This window comes from Physeter macrocephalus, chromosome 4 (assembly GCF_002837175.3).
Source record: "Physeter macrocephalus isolate SW-GA chromosome 4, ASM283717v5, whole genome shotgun sequence".
Classification (NCBI taxonomy): domain Eukaryota; kingdom Metazoa; phylum Chordata; class Mammalia; order Artiodactyla; family Physeteridae; genus Physeter; species Physeter macrocephalus.
The window spans coordinates 101,196,581-101,210,761 of record NC_041217.1 but is presented as its reverse complement, the minus strand read 5'-3'; the positions used below and the strand labels follow the sequence as shown (position 1 = coordinate 101,210,761).

At 44.8% G+C, this 14,181-nt stretch overlaps 1 protein-coding gene across 1 annotated transcript in view; it reads right to left on the bottom strand.

The window, feature by feature from the left end:
* ABCA4 (ATP binding cassette subfamily A member 4) overlaps nucleotides 1-14,181 on the bottom strand; it is a 133,588-nt gene that overhangs the window by 80,527 nt on the left and 38,880 nt on the right. The window contains exons 9-11 of the mRNA XM_007128006.2: nucleotides 13,201-13,340; nucleotides 12,412-12,528; nucleotides 11,536-11,733 (exon numbers count right to left, since the gene is read on the bottom strand). Of these exons, the coding sequence (XP_007128068.1) occupies nucleotides 11,536-11,733; nucleotides 12,412-12,528; nucleotides 13,201-13,340 (455 nt within the window). The remainder of the gene's footprint in view (nucleotides 1-11,535; nucleotides 11,734-12,411; nucleotides 12,529-13,200; nucleotides 13,341-14,181) is intronic.

Sequence of the window (14,181 nt, the reverse complement as noted above, 5' to 3'; positions counted from 1 at the left end):
GGAGCCTGTGCTCCGCAACGGGTGAGGCCACAACAGTGAGAGGCCCGCGTAAAAAAAAAAAAAAAAAAAAAAAAAAAAAGACAACTATACTCAAGTCCCACCCCAAACAATGAAATCAGATTCTCAAGATGCAGGGCCAAGGCATCAGCATTTTGTCAAACACTCCCCAGCTTGTGCCAATGTACAGAGAAGAACGTAGGTGAGCAGAGGTGAGAGGTAAGAGATGTGTACTAAGAAGGTAGGTGGGGACCAGGTCAGTTGCCCTGCTGGGTTTGCAGGGTGACCAGCCAACTGAGAGGTTTCATGGGATGCAGGGCTTTCCATGCTAAAATCAGGAGTTTCCTGGCAAACCCTAAAAAGCCACAAGAAACCACTAGGGTTTTAAGCAGAGGCATGACATATGAGATCAGACCATGTTTCTGAAAGATCACTGGTGGTGGGAAGGGGAGCAGGAAGCCTGGTTAGAAGGCTGTTGATGTAACACAGGCTTAAAGGAACACATTAACTCTCCCACAGAGCCTGTGAGTTACCTGGAATCCTCATTTTATTGAAGAGGAGACCCACCAGAGGTCACGCAGCTAGATGGTGGCAGAGCCTGCATTCTCTCCCCATTTTTCAACTCCAGGCCCAGACTTCTTCCCACACCAGGAGCCACAGGCTCTCCATGTGCTCATGACTGTCTTGCAAAGTAAGAGAGCGCAGCTATTACTTATCTCTCTCTCTATTTTATTTTATTTTATTTTTTATTTTTATTTTTTTTTTGTGTGGTATGCGGGCCTCCCTCTGTTGTGGCCTCTCCCGTTGCGGAGCACAGGCTCCGGACGCGCAGGCCCAGCGGCCATGGCTCACGGGCCCAGCCGCTCCGCGGCATGTGGGATCCTCCCGGACCGGGGCGCGAACCCGGTTCCCCTGCATCGGCAGGCGGACGCGCAACCACTGCGCCACCAGGGAAGCCCTCTCTCTCTATTTTAAAATAATCTGTCTCTCTCTTCTTTTAAATCAGTTTGTCGAGTTTAGGACTGCATATATAGAGTTTTAGTACTGACAAATAGAGTGAACTTGAAATTAAATTTCTAAAATAATCATGAAAGTTCTTGGGGAGATGGAAATTCTCTGCAGTTTCTTTTAGCTATGACACACACACACAGAGTATTCTACCAATTCCCTCATAGCATCACAGGGCACTTGGACAGACGGAGTCATAGAGAGGTCTTACAGTCTGATGTGCTTGCTTACTGATGAGGAAACTGGCATCCTAAGGCCTTGCCCCAGGTCAATATAAGTCAGAAGCAGAATATGAATCCATGTTTTCAAGTGTCAAGCCTGAAGAGTGCTGCTGTCCTTCACATTGCTCTAAGAGTAAGCCATACTCCAACTACAAAGTCGGAGCAACAGAATTCCTGAACAAGATCTCTTGCCCCTGTCCAGTAGGTCAGCACTGTCCAGTAGAACTTTCTGCAATGATGGAAATGTTCTATTTCTGCCCTATCCAACATGGTAGCCAATAACCACATATGGCTATTGAGTACTTGAAATGTAGCTAGTGCATCTGAGGCACTGATTTTTTCACTTTAATTTATTTAAATTTAAATAGCGACATGTGGTTACTGCATTGGTTAGCACAGCTCTAGAGACAGTAAGTTCCCGGAGGTCAGGGGCCATGTCTTATTCATTAGGTCTCTGGAACAGTATTTCCTCATGAAAGGGACTCAATAAGTGTCTACTGAATTGAATTAATTCAAATTTAGAAGTCCGAAATGATGCAAGAAATATAACTTTACTACTATGTGTTTTGAACATAATCCTGTGCACCCGAAATCAGATGGTAAGCTAGGAGAAATTAGTGAAAGGTGAATTTTTGATATAATGTTAATAAGAGTATAACTCTCAGTGAAGCAAAAAAGCTAATAAAAACAAACACATTTTAATAATGTGACTTTCCGAGCAATCTAGCCCATTCTCTTTGAACTCTCCTTTCATGTCTTAAAGGGAAATCTATACTGGAATAAGCACTGATGTTTTCAGTGATATCGCTGAGTCCTGCAATGACGTGGGCTCCATCCTGGCTCTTTATCAGGCAGCTGATTCACAATCATGTTTCCTGCTGCAACCCCTAGACTGGTACCCTGATACTCTCTGGAAAAACAAAACCAAAAGGTTCTCAAACACTCATTTTTACCCTGAAACATCTGACCCATTTTCAAAGTTGAATTATCATCTTTGGAAAGATGGTACAGGGTAGTGTTTGAATGCCGTCCCCACTCTGCTGTTTCCTAACTCTGTGGCCTCTCTTTCCCTATCTGCAAACTGGAGATACGCCTACCTCATAGGTGTGTTCTAAGGATCACATGAACTTGTTTGGGAAGGGCCAGCCAGTGCTGCCTGGTAAGAATAAAAGTTGATGCTTACTGCAGGCTCACAATATGACCAAAACTGGTCCAAAGGCTTTGCTTATATTAACCCCTGAATCATCACAACCACTTTATGATTATCACTCCAAGCTCTCTTAAGAGGCGTGATGAGCAAACTTCCTCTGGAGAGAGCCTGTGTTTTAACCATGTAGGATACTAAACTATTTCACAAGTAATAAGGACTCGATGAATACCATTTTTATTACTGTTTTTGCAAAATATCTTGAAAATCAAAAGAGTCTAGTGGCTTTTAAGCCCCTGCCAGGTTACCTTTCATTTATGACAGCTGTTTGTCTGGGGAAGAAGGCAGTTATTTTTTAAAAACAATATGGCTGGGAACATAACCCATCCCAAGCTGATCTATAGCAACTCATCTAGTTAGAACAATGCTATGGACAGAAGCCAAAGCTCTGTGTCCACCTGGGCAATGGAGGGTGGCAGTGGGGTGGGTCCTAAGCCACTGGTGTTCACTAGCTTGCTCATTGGCCATTAGGTGAAAGTCAGACAACCCTACCAGAGGAAGGTCTTATGAAGCTAATCCAGAACATCTTCCTGAGGTCAAGGCAGAGCAATTGCAGATTTGGACATGAGTCAGAAGTCCCTGGGTCATCCACTGAGGTATGACTCATTATGTACCCTTGCATTCTCATGGGGAGGCCACCTGCCTAACAGCAAATGACCTCGTTCCCTTTTGGTACTTGCTCTGGTCCCTGAAGTTAAGATCTTGGCTAACGAGCATGTATATTGATGAGAGTGTGTACATGAGTGTGTTTGGGAGGCAATGATGAATGACTAAACCCTTAACCAAGGTTATGGATTTTGACATATCTGGTGTGGTCTGATTAGCTTGTAAGTTAACACAGAGTAGGTTCTAATGAGACTGAAGCCACAGAGTCTGTTTATAAAAGCTATTTGGTTCTACACAGAGAGAAACTGTGTGACCATGGATGTTAGGGAAGAATACTGTAGGTAGGTAAGTAATGGCTAGTGTAAGAGGCTCAGCATAAAAATAGCACCAGTACTGGGAAAAAAATTCAAAGGGCATCTTCACTGATTAAAAATTCATTGTCTCACGGCTGGCTTCAGAGGCAGATTCTGGGCAAATTTTGCAAGCAGAATTCAGAATCTCAAAGAGAATTGTTATAATGCCCTGTGATAGCCAAGGGCAGTAAAGCAAGAGAAGAGGTTTCCTTGTTTCCTTCCGTTCCCAACTACTGTGGCCAAAATCTGGGTGGCAGGACCACTGGCATTTGAAGCCCACACATATCCTACAGTTCCTTGTTTGTTGTTTTGCTGATACTCACTAGGAACCAGAGTGCACCCTGGCGGAAGAGGTGTGGCTCTCTCCCGGGCAGGCAGCTGTGTTTAAGACCTCTGGAGCACGCAGTCACTTGTTTACACAGCTAAATCAAACACTACCTTGGGAGAAGAAGCTGCAGTAGCAGCAGGCTTCCTTCTTCAACTGTGACCTCTCCAGCTCTAATTCAAATACATTAAGTAATAGATAAATTATCTATTAAGTGGGAAAGGATGTCCAGTGGAGGCAAAGAGAGAAAGAATCTCTTTTTCTGCTTGAACCTGATAATCAAAGGGGATTGGTACTCTGTGCTGACACAGTACTTTGACTAATACACCCAGGACATGTGAGGGATGAGTCTTCAGGGATAAGAAAAGCACTACACCCTGAGAGACACTGCCTCTACAATCCTGCCTCTTACAAATTTGACTTCCACACTCAGGCTGAGAACAAAGCGGCTGATGACTGCCAACTGAGGTCTCAAGTGGTCCCGCTGGTGGACCTGGAGACACGTGGGGTTCCTTCTGGAAAATGCCAATGGATGTGGGCAAACATCCCAGAATGAATTTCCTGGCATATCTAGACCATAACACTCAAGATTTGTTTCCCAACACATGGAAAAAGCCACTGGATAAAATAGTTTTGGGCTGTTTGAGTTGGTTGAGTTGGTGAGGTAAGGCCAAAGGCGTTGCCATACATTTTATCTAACACACCGGGCACTGTGAACAGACATCTGAAATGTTCAACCATAAAGAGTGAGGAAATGCACCATGACAGGAAAACAAAGGGATAGGAAATGCACAGCTGTTAAAAAATGTCCGGTTTCTAAAATAAATAAATACAATAATGAAACAAATAAAAAGGTCAGGTTGGAGCATGAAGACTCACACTGGGACAAAGCCACCAGGTGATGCTTCCTGTGTAGTTAGGTCCAAGGAAAGACAGAATAGCCTGGCTGACAACACCAGGGGATTTTAGCTCTCAAAGCTTTCCTGTTTAACCATTCCAACAATTTTGGGAGGTGAGTGTTACCATATTCAAAATATTTAATAATCAGCAGAGCTGGGCACTGACCATTGAAAGGACCTGCCAGTCACAAACACCCAGTCCAGCCACACTGGTGAACACTGCCCTAGCTGTAGCTTCACTTATCATCCTTATTTTTCAGGCAGGGGAACAGCGATATTGCCTGAAATCACAGAGCTGGTACATCATGGCAAGACTGGGGTTTCAGAAAGATCTCACTGGAGGCACTCTGGGAGCTGAACAGAAGCAGTGAGAGACCAGAGGCCCAGAGACCAGCTAGGAGAGATGGTACAGGCCCTAGTAAACAGAGGCCATACATGGAGAGGGTGAGGAAGGGGGATTTCGGAGATAATTTGGAAGATATTTGACAGTCCTTGGAGGATTTGTGATGTTTTGACTTTGGATTTGTGTAACTTGTTTCTCCTCCATTAGATTGAATTCTAGCAGCTCCTTGAGATACCACTACTAAGGCTTTATTTAATGACAAGCTTATCTCTCTCAATAGAATGTGAGCTTCTAGGGGTCAGGGATTAATTGTATTTATTCAGAAGTAGGTATTTCAATTCATGCGAATATATGAATGACTGAATGAGCTCAAATCTCTTTGGTTTCCTACTCTAAACCTAGTTATTTCCAAGCAGAAAAGACTGAATCACAATAGTGTCTGTTATTCTGAATATAACAAAATAATTGCTGTCCCTATCCAACTCATTATGTAATTTATCCAAACAATACTGACTGAACCCCCTACTAATATGCCCCTCGTGGTACAAGAAAGAACTTCCTCTTCAGAGCCAGACAAGTCTGGATTAGAATTCTGGATCCACCTCTTATCTGCTGTGGTATGTTAGGCAAGTCAGTTTTTAATTCTATAAAATGATAACAATTACGCCTGCTGGGCAGGTAGTTAGGAGCGTTGCATGAGATGACATGTAAGAGTGCCCAACATAGTGGCTGGCTCACAGCAGGCTCAAACACAAGTTCCTTTCTTCTACCTACAACTCGAGCCGACGCCCCCTCCTCCCCAAACTGTGTTCTCCTTCCTCAGCCCAGTTCTATGTTTCTGAGAGACCGATGAGCCATAAAATAAGGTCATTGCCCATGAGTTGCTTATGATCCAGTTCATGGCTCTTAAAATAATATTGCTCTAATGGTGTCGACTTTTGTACCCTTCTGACCTTTCCCCTGACTTCTCCCTAGCCTCCCAATGCACATCTGGAGACAATGAATCAACAGAAGAAAGCACTAGGACAGATATTATGCGAATCCCTATACATCTGACTAAAGTAAATTACATGATCAGTAGCTTTACCTTCCTAATCCTATTTTTATTTAGGCTAGCCTGAAAAATACACTCCCTGAGTACATTCTGGTTGGGTGGTGGTGGCATGTGGCCAGGACCATGCAAGGTACAGAGGAAAGGTGGTCCAAAAAAATCCCCCTACTGATAATTCATCAACAAGATAATCACCATGTAGATAATAAAGAGTTATGCACATATACTGAGTGTGTTGACAGCAGAGGTAAAAGCAGTTAATGAATACATGTTTTTTCAAGACTTAGGGAAAGGAAGTTGTAACTGGTTAAAGTACAATTTTATGCCTTGATCAGAGGTATTTTCATATTAAAGTTTGGCTGAATTCAGCTTTCTGATGCTAAATTTAAGACCTGAAATTCAAATATACTATGAAATTAAAATACACTGTGAATTCTAAATAGTATTCCATCTGTGCCAGGCCTAACCCTTCGCTAAACAAAGAAATCAAAGGGGAGGGGTGTGGATATTTGTTTTAACTAAAGGGTTATCAGAGGAATTTTTCTAATTGTGCTTTTCTCAGAAGAAAAATATATGTGAATAAGACATATAAATTATGAATGTAAGAGTATACACATACCAGTTTAAGATATTTACCTACATGAAGACTCATTTGCCCTCAGCCTCCTTAGATTTGGAGAAGGTGATCAGAAGGCCTGTAGAGATGACTCTTTCCACGTGTTAGAGATGTGATGCTCCCAAAATGTCACCTTCACCCCTTTCCCTGGTTGACCGCCCACCTCTGACCAGGAAGTCTGTCTTTTATTCTTGATTTTTTTTTTCCCTGCTAAGGGCAGGGGATCAGGGGAAAGACTAAACATGGTTATGGGATGAATAAGGTTATTGAAGCCCTTTATTGAGGAGGTGCTCCAGGGACAAAAAGAGTTCTGGAGCCATTGAACCACTGTCCACAGAAAGGCCAGAATGGCCCCAGAGACATCCTCCTGGGCCTTCAGGAATGGACTGAAAGTCCTGATTCTAAGCCAATTCACAAGGTTAATATGAAGAGTGGCTTCACATCCTGGTTAATGCTTACACAAAGTGAGTCTGAGAAAAAGCTACATTCCTCACGTGGTCTGTGGTTCAAGGGTGGACATCCTTGTGGTTCATAGCAAGAGCTGCCATGCATCAAATGGCTCTACTATGTGCCCAGCCCTCTCCAATCTCATCCTCACAGCCACTTGGAAAGGGGGCACTAACAGCCCCACCTAAGAGATGGGGAATCGGGGGCAGAGAATTTATACACAGGTTTAACTAGTCAATGGCACAAATGTATTGAGTGCCCTGCACACTTCACTCACTTTATCTTTAACAACAACTCTGTGAGGTCCGTTGTGTTATTATCTGGATTTTACAGATAAGAAAATTGAGCCTTAGCAGGTAAAGTGTCTTTCCCAGAGTGATGTAGCTCATGGGCAGAGATCCAGGCCCATTTATCCTCACTGGCAGGTGAGAAGGTTCCCCAAGCAGTGGCCTAACATGGCATACAATGACCAAGCAAGGCAGCTCCGGAGGAATGGGACACTCTCCAGGATACTCAGTGGAATTTCCAGTAACTAAGGCCTCACCCCGAGCAGAAAGAAAGAGGACTTAGCCCTTCTATTAGGTGAAGAGAAAACTTACTGAATCACTCCCCTTTCCTGGAATGACAAAAGGCTTAAAAGTTTGCTCTTAGTTCTTGGACCTTCTGTTGTTCAATACCACATCTGAGTGCGGCACTGACCTGAACTGCCATAATTTACATTTTAGAGTATTTTTGCTGAATTTTCCTGAAATGATTTTTTTCGTTTTTGGAATAGGCAGGGAAGTAGGCATCAAGGCTGGCCCAGAAGTTCTCAAAGCTCTTTAATGAAAGTCATATTACTGAAAAGGAGAGGCTCAGTCAAGCCTTGAACAGCCTATGAAGGAACACGCTTGCTGCCCTGTCCTGGAGAGGCCCTGAGAGCCATCCCGAAGAGGTTTTCATGCCCTGTCTGTTACTGAGTAGTCCTCAGGATGAGAGCTGGGGAGTTTCCAAAGCTCCTCCAGACTTCCCAAAACAGAAGGACAAAAGCAGAAAATTCCAGGACCAGTTGTAATGATTGGATTCTACCTCACCGCTTTTCAGACACCCCCCACCCACTCACCATCTTCTCCTTTCAGTTTATTCCCCATCACTTTCCCCCTTCCTCCCGCTCCCCTGCTCCCCAGGGCAGGAAGATCAGAAACCTCAGCATAATTACCTGCTGGGTTTCTGCCACCATCAAAACCCCTTTTAGGAACCCCTGGGGCAGGCCACTGACCTGTGGCAGTCTTGGCCTTTGCTTAGGAGCATTTCTTTGGGCTAATGGGATTGCAAGGCCCCAGGGAAGTGTTGGTGGCTTATGTGAGATGCGATTAGCAGTTCTGTAATCCCTAGAGGAGCACCAGGAGTGGCTCAGTGGCTGGGCCTGATTTCACTAATTCCACTCTCCTCCTCCCAAACAGTATTCTTTGTTTGTTTGTATTTTACTAAAAAGTTAATATTTATTAAGTGCTTACTAAATGCCAGGCACTGTCTTAAGTGCTTTGCATGAATTAACTCAGTTAATTCTCATAACAAGCCTATTAGGTAAGTATTATTAATATCCCCACTTTACAGATGCAGAAACTGAGGCACAACTAGCAGGGATTTGAACCCAGGTGGTCTGGCTCCAGAGACTGAATTCTTAACCATTTAATATACACTAAATATCTGTTGGGTGCCTGGTGCTACATTAAGCACAAGCTACATGGAAAAAATGATCCTTCAAGAAAACAAGCCCTTTACATCACCGTGCAAATGTCAAGTCAAACCTAAGACAAGAAGTATTCTTTATACTGATACGTAGTACCTCACAAAAATATTGTGAGACCCACTGAACTCTATTCTGCAAGAATAAAGGAATAGAGTGCCTCCATCTGCACCCCATCCAAAAACTCCTGCCTATATTATAAGCACAGTGGTGGATGGTGGTAGGCATGGCCAGGGATGGGGACTTAGCTGGTAGAGGCACCGTGAGAAGACGATGTCAACTGAGTAATTGTACAAGGGGACTCCAAGCTCCCACCAATCTAACAGGTTTGTAAAAATACAGATTACCAGGCCTCTTCCCTGGGAATTCTGAGTCAGTTGATCTGGGTTTGTGTCCAGAAATCTGTTTTGTAAAAAGCACCCATGGTCATTCTTGACTTCAGACAAGTTGGGAATCACTTTGTAATGACCTGAACTTTGCCCGTGCTGCTGCCACACCTGACCCCTTCTGAAAGGCCACCTAGAGAGCCTGTGCCGATATTTCAATGGTTCTGGAGAGGGAGCATCACACACTCTGGGGAAATTCTGGTGGCACCAAGGGCAGCAGGGAGTCTTTAAGAGCACCGTGGTGACAGCTGGTGCCGGGCTTTTTCTCACTAGTTAGTTATCCTCAGGACCAAGGAGTCTGGGGAGAGGGGCTTGCTCTTGGGGGCCACTGGCTTAATTCCCTCTCCTATTGCCCAGAGCATCTTCTACCTGCTAATGGTTCTATATGACATGAGGCCCAACGGCAGGTGTGATAAGCCCTCAGGCCGAGATGTTCCTTGGAAGTTTGAGGTCGAGAATTCAAAACTAACTAGGATGGGCTCCTTGACTGATAACTCCAGCCTGCTGATCTGCCAGAGACGGACATGTTAACAGCTAACTTGAATCTAACTTGAATACGGTCTGAAAGAGATGTAAAGAGGGGGCCAGGGAAGCACAGAGGAGTGAATGACTAAACCTATGTTGAAGCAGAAGTGACATTTGAGAGCTAAGTCTCAAAAAGTGAATGAAGAGAAGCTCAATAGATGGAGAAGGAAAAGTCCTTGCAGACTTCTCTGCCTTGTGTTTCTTCTTTCGGGGAAAACACCCTCCCTGACTTCACAGTAATCCTGCTCAGTCCATGAGACTCAGATGAAGCTAACTGTGCTTTCCTTACCTCGTGGTGGTACACAATCTGCTGAGGGACTGGGGAGAGGTAGAGTGGCCAGGCCAATTTGAGAACTCTCTAGGAGTATTATGTATGCTATGGGAAAGCCACTCCCTCTTTCTGTGTAGTTTTTGGGGTAAAGGTGACCACTGAGGGCTGTGAGCAGCTGACACACTACCAAATGGAAAGGGTCCGGCTGAGATCAAAGCTGGGCCAAGGCAAACAGAAAGGTAAGATGGAAGGACACAGTGTCCTAGGTCCCCTGAACTTCCGGGTTATACCAACCAGTAAATTCTCTTTTTCATTTAAGCAAAAAGGCTCTCATAAATAGGCAGAGAAACAGCCATTTGCAAAGGATGAAATCATGAGAAGCTGGGGTGTCCCTGAGGGTGGTGGAAGGAACTGTGGAGCAGAGCTGAAGATGTATGAGTGAGCAGAGGCTGGGAAGATGGGCTGAAGCAGGTTTGGAAGGGACTTGTGTTCCCTGAGGATGAGTCATTAAGATTGTAAGAGTGACATTGATGCCAGCAGATGTGTGTTTGGAACGTAACTCTGGTGTCAGCGTGGAGAAGCGCCTGAACCAACAGAGACTGGAGCCTGGAGTCCAGGGAGTGAGCCTTTAGAACAGGCTAGTGGAGAGATGACAAGTCCTTTGGGGCTCAAAGAGCCTGGCAAGCAAGAGGAGGAGTTGAGAAATACCTAGAGATGAGGAGACAAAGCTCAGTGACTGGACATAACAGAGGCAGCGGAGGGGTCAGGACAGCAGGCTCTGAATTCACGCATACCGGATCTGCATCCTTTCTGTTCTACCTAATAGCTATGAGATGGGATCTTATTTAAACTCTTTAAGCCTCAGCTTCTGCACCTGTAAAGTGGGAATGATGATAGCATACACTTGATGGAGCTATCAGAGGATTGAATGAACTAAAGTATGTAAAAGTTCTTAGCACAGTGCTTGACAAAAAGTTACACAGTAAATGAGAGCTGTTGTGTGGAAGGTGATTTAAGGTTGACCCTTAAACCTCTAGCTTGAGAATTTGGAAAAATGCAGAGGACTGTGATCAGGATAGGAAATGCTGAAGGAGGATAGGTTTTATGGGTAGGGAGAATACAAATTTTTTTGGACATGTTGAGGCTGATGTGCCTGTATAACCCGGGGGTGGGAGTGTCCAGCAAGCAGGGGGACCTCGGAACTTGAGGTTTGGTGGGCACTACTAATGGACAGCCACTGAAGCAATGGCAGACAGGAGATGGTTGAGGACAGACACGATACTGTATGAGCTACAAGGCAGAAGGAGTAGCCAAGGAGGAGTCAGGGAGCTGTTAGGAGGCAGAAGATGTGAAGAGGGAACTATTTAATTGTGGATAAGCTGTTAGAGAACAGGATCCATCTCTGGGGGCTGTGGGAATTCTTGTTTCTTCAGTGGGAAAAATGAGATTTGAAACCCAAGACAACTTGACTTGCTAAGGGATCTCTGGCTCCACCTACAGGGCTGTCCTGGAGGGGCCTAATGTGGCCCTCAGGTGGCTTGCTGCCCTCACCTCCAGGTATTGATTAGCCAGGCGTAGTGTGCGATCAGTGATGTTAAATATATCCCTCCAGTCGAAGTTGTCCATGTCATCAGCCTGGCCCTCTCGTGGACCCCTATAGAGGAAGTTCAGTACGGCTTCGGCAGTAATACCTTCTTCACCAAGCTGCCGATTCCAAGAGGCTTTTACTGTTGGGTTCTCCAGGGTGTCCTTGGGAAGAAGCAATACAGTTACAGCATTTAGAATTCCACAGGATCTTTGGTCTTGTTTTTAGGCCATTTCTAATTTTTAACAAATGGGATAGACTTTAAGGCTCCCTAAAAATCTAGTGGGTTTTCTTCCATCATAAGGCATATCTATCTATATCCCATTTCCCCCCAATACATAGGTCTCTACAACAGAGGGGAGACATGTATGTGGGGATGGGGGAGAGGGGCAGGGAAATGGTATATAGGAAGCTTTCTTTTTCTTAAGGATTTTCTTTGGTTCCCTTTTAATTATCCCTGCTATGCAGGACTCTTTATCTCCTGGTTTTGTGAAACTGAAAATGAGACCAGAGAGACACACTCAACCACCTTTTGCAGTTACAGAGCTGGCCCCTTGGGGAGATGCCCCTTTGAATCTGAGGCCCTCAAGTGAATTCATAACAGCAAGAAACCTCAGGAGGTCACTGGTCTTATGGCGGTTTTCACATTTTCCCAGAGTTTCAGAAACCTATATCCCACCCAAAGTCGGTGATTCCACATGATGACAGCTTCCAAAACTGGTGCTTATTATATTTTGATCTAACTCCAGGGGTGATTAACCCTCTATTGGGCAAAGGAAACAAATGGAACTTTCCTGGCCTTTCTCCTCCCCCCGCCTCCCGACCTCTAATGCCATCCGTACTCTGATCATGGTCATCTGCATGCTCTTGTCAAAGAAGTACCAGATCTGGGGCCCTACTTCTTCCCAGGCTTTGACCAACTTCCTGAAACGCTCCAGCTCTTCAAACGTCGAGTTGGCCTAAAACCAGACAGAGACAGCAAAAGAATGGAAAGAGAAAAAGTAGGAGAGAATCCTGGTTGTACCTTTCCTGTCACAAACCCTCAATATTTAGGAAAGGCTTTTCAAGGAAGTATCTTTATTTTCTCAGTTGATTGACATTTCCCAGAACAATCAGCTATTTCCCACCCTCCCAGATTGACAGAATCTTATTTCTTAGTATCTCAGAGGTACTCATAATATTGATGATGTTATTGTCTCAGAACCTCATTAAAGCTGGATTTGGACTCCCTGTGAGCAAATGCCCTTCCTCCATTCCTCCCTATCTTTGTCTGTTCCAGGTAGCCAGGCTTCAGAGAACTGTGAACTCTTCCCTTTGGGATAGAATTCAGGCAGTGAGGAAGAAAATCTCATTGTAGGCTGCAAAGAGAGGGGAGGGCCAGGCAGGGGCATTGGTGCAAAGCCTTCCAATGATGTCTGTGGTTGGGGGAGGAACCAAGAGTCCACTTAGCAAAAAGCAAACATGAGGCTCACCACCAGGAGGGCACAGTAAAAAATACAGACACACACACACACACACACACACACACACACACTCATTCACACATACACGCACATGCATGCACACACACTCTCATTCTACTGGGTAGCCAGAGGAGAAGGCAGAAGGGACAAGACCAGCTGGGACCTTACGTTCTTCAGTATCCTGCGTATTGCCGGGGAATCCGGAGTAAAGAGGATTTTTCCCATCAGCAAAGGCTTTGCTGCCCTCCAGGCTATTTTGGTTAGAGGGTTTGACTCCAGGCTCTGGATCAATGCATTACAAAAGGTTGCTGTCAGGAGAGAAGGGACAGATTTTATAGAAACTCCCCGTTGCTCAGAGCTAAACATAGTCATTAGTGTGTTCAAATCACGTCTCATTCAACTGTATGCTGGAGGATTTGACAAATAACCTAAATTAATAGGCTGTACCCCACCAATAACAAGCTCATCATTAGTAAGTAAAAATGCCACAGTGCATCTCAATAAAGGCCTCATCAGAGAAACAAAGGATGGGGCTTGCCCTGTGTTTTTTTTTCTGCTTTAGAGGAAGGTTGAGAAGCCTGCTTATGATTATTGCAAGGAACAGAGGCCATTCTCAGATGAAAGGGACCGAGAGGCCAAACAAGGCCTCCCCTTGCAATCTCAGCTTTAGACTCAATAATTTCCTTTCAATTAGCTGCTTAACTTCTCTGTTGTGTGTGGCTGTCTTAGGGCCCAGCTGCTTTTGGTGTGTGCCTTGCTGCTTCTTTTCCATTTTTAACTAGAGGGTTGCCCAGCTGCATTTCGTCCACACCCCACCCTCCTTTACCCGACAGGAGCCAAAAAAAATAGTGAAAGGTGGGAAAGATAATTTGCCAGCAACTTGCCATTTGGAACATAATTCAGTACTACACACACGGATTTTCACTACATTGTGTTTGTAAAAACATCCCACAGCCATGTTTACTCTCCAGAGCCCTTCTGACCCCAGCTCTGCTTGCAGCTCTGGGTTGCCTCCTCATTTATCTTTCTCTTCCTCTAGAACATAACCCTAGTTCAATCAGATCAGTGGGAAATGTCCCCTCCGTTCCCGTTCCAAGTGGGTCTCAGTTCCTTCCATGGCTCACTTCCAGAATTCTTTATGAGCACTGC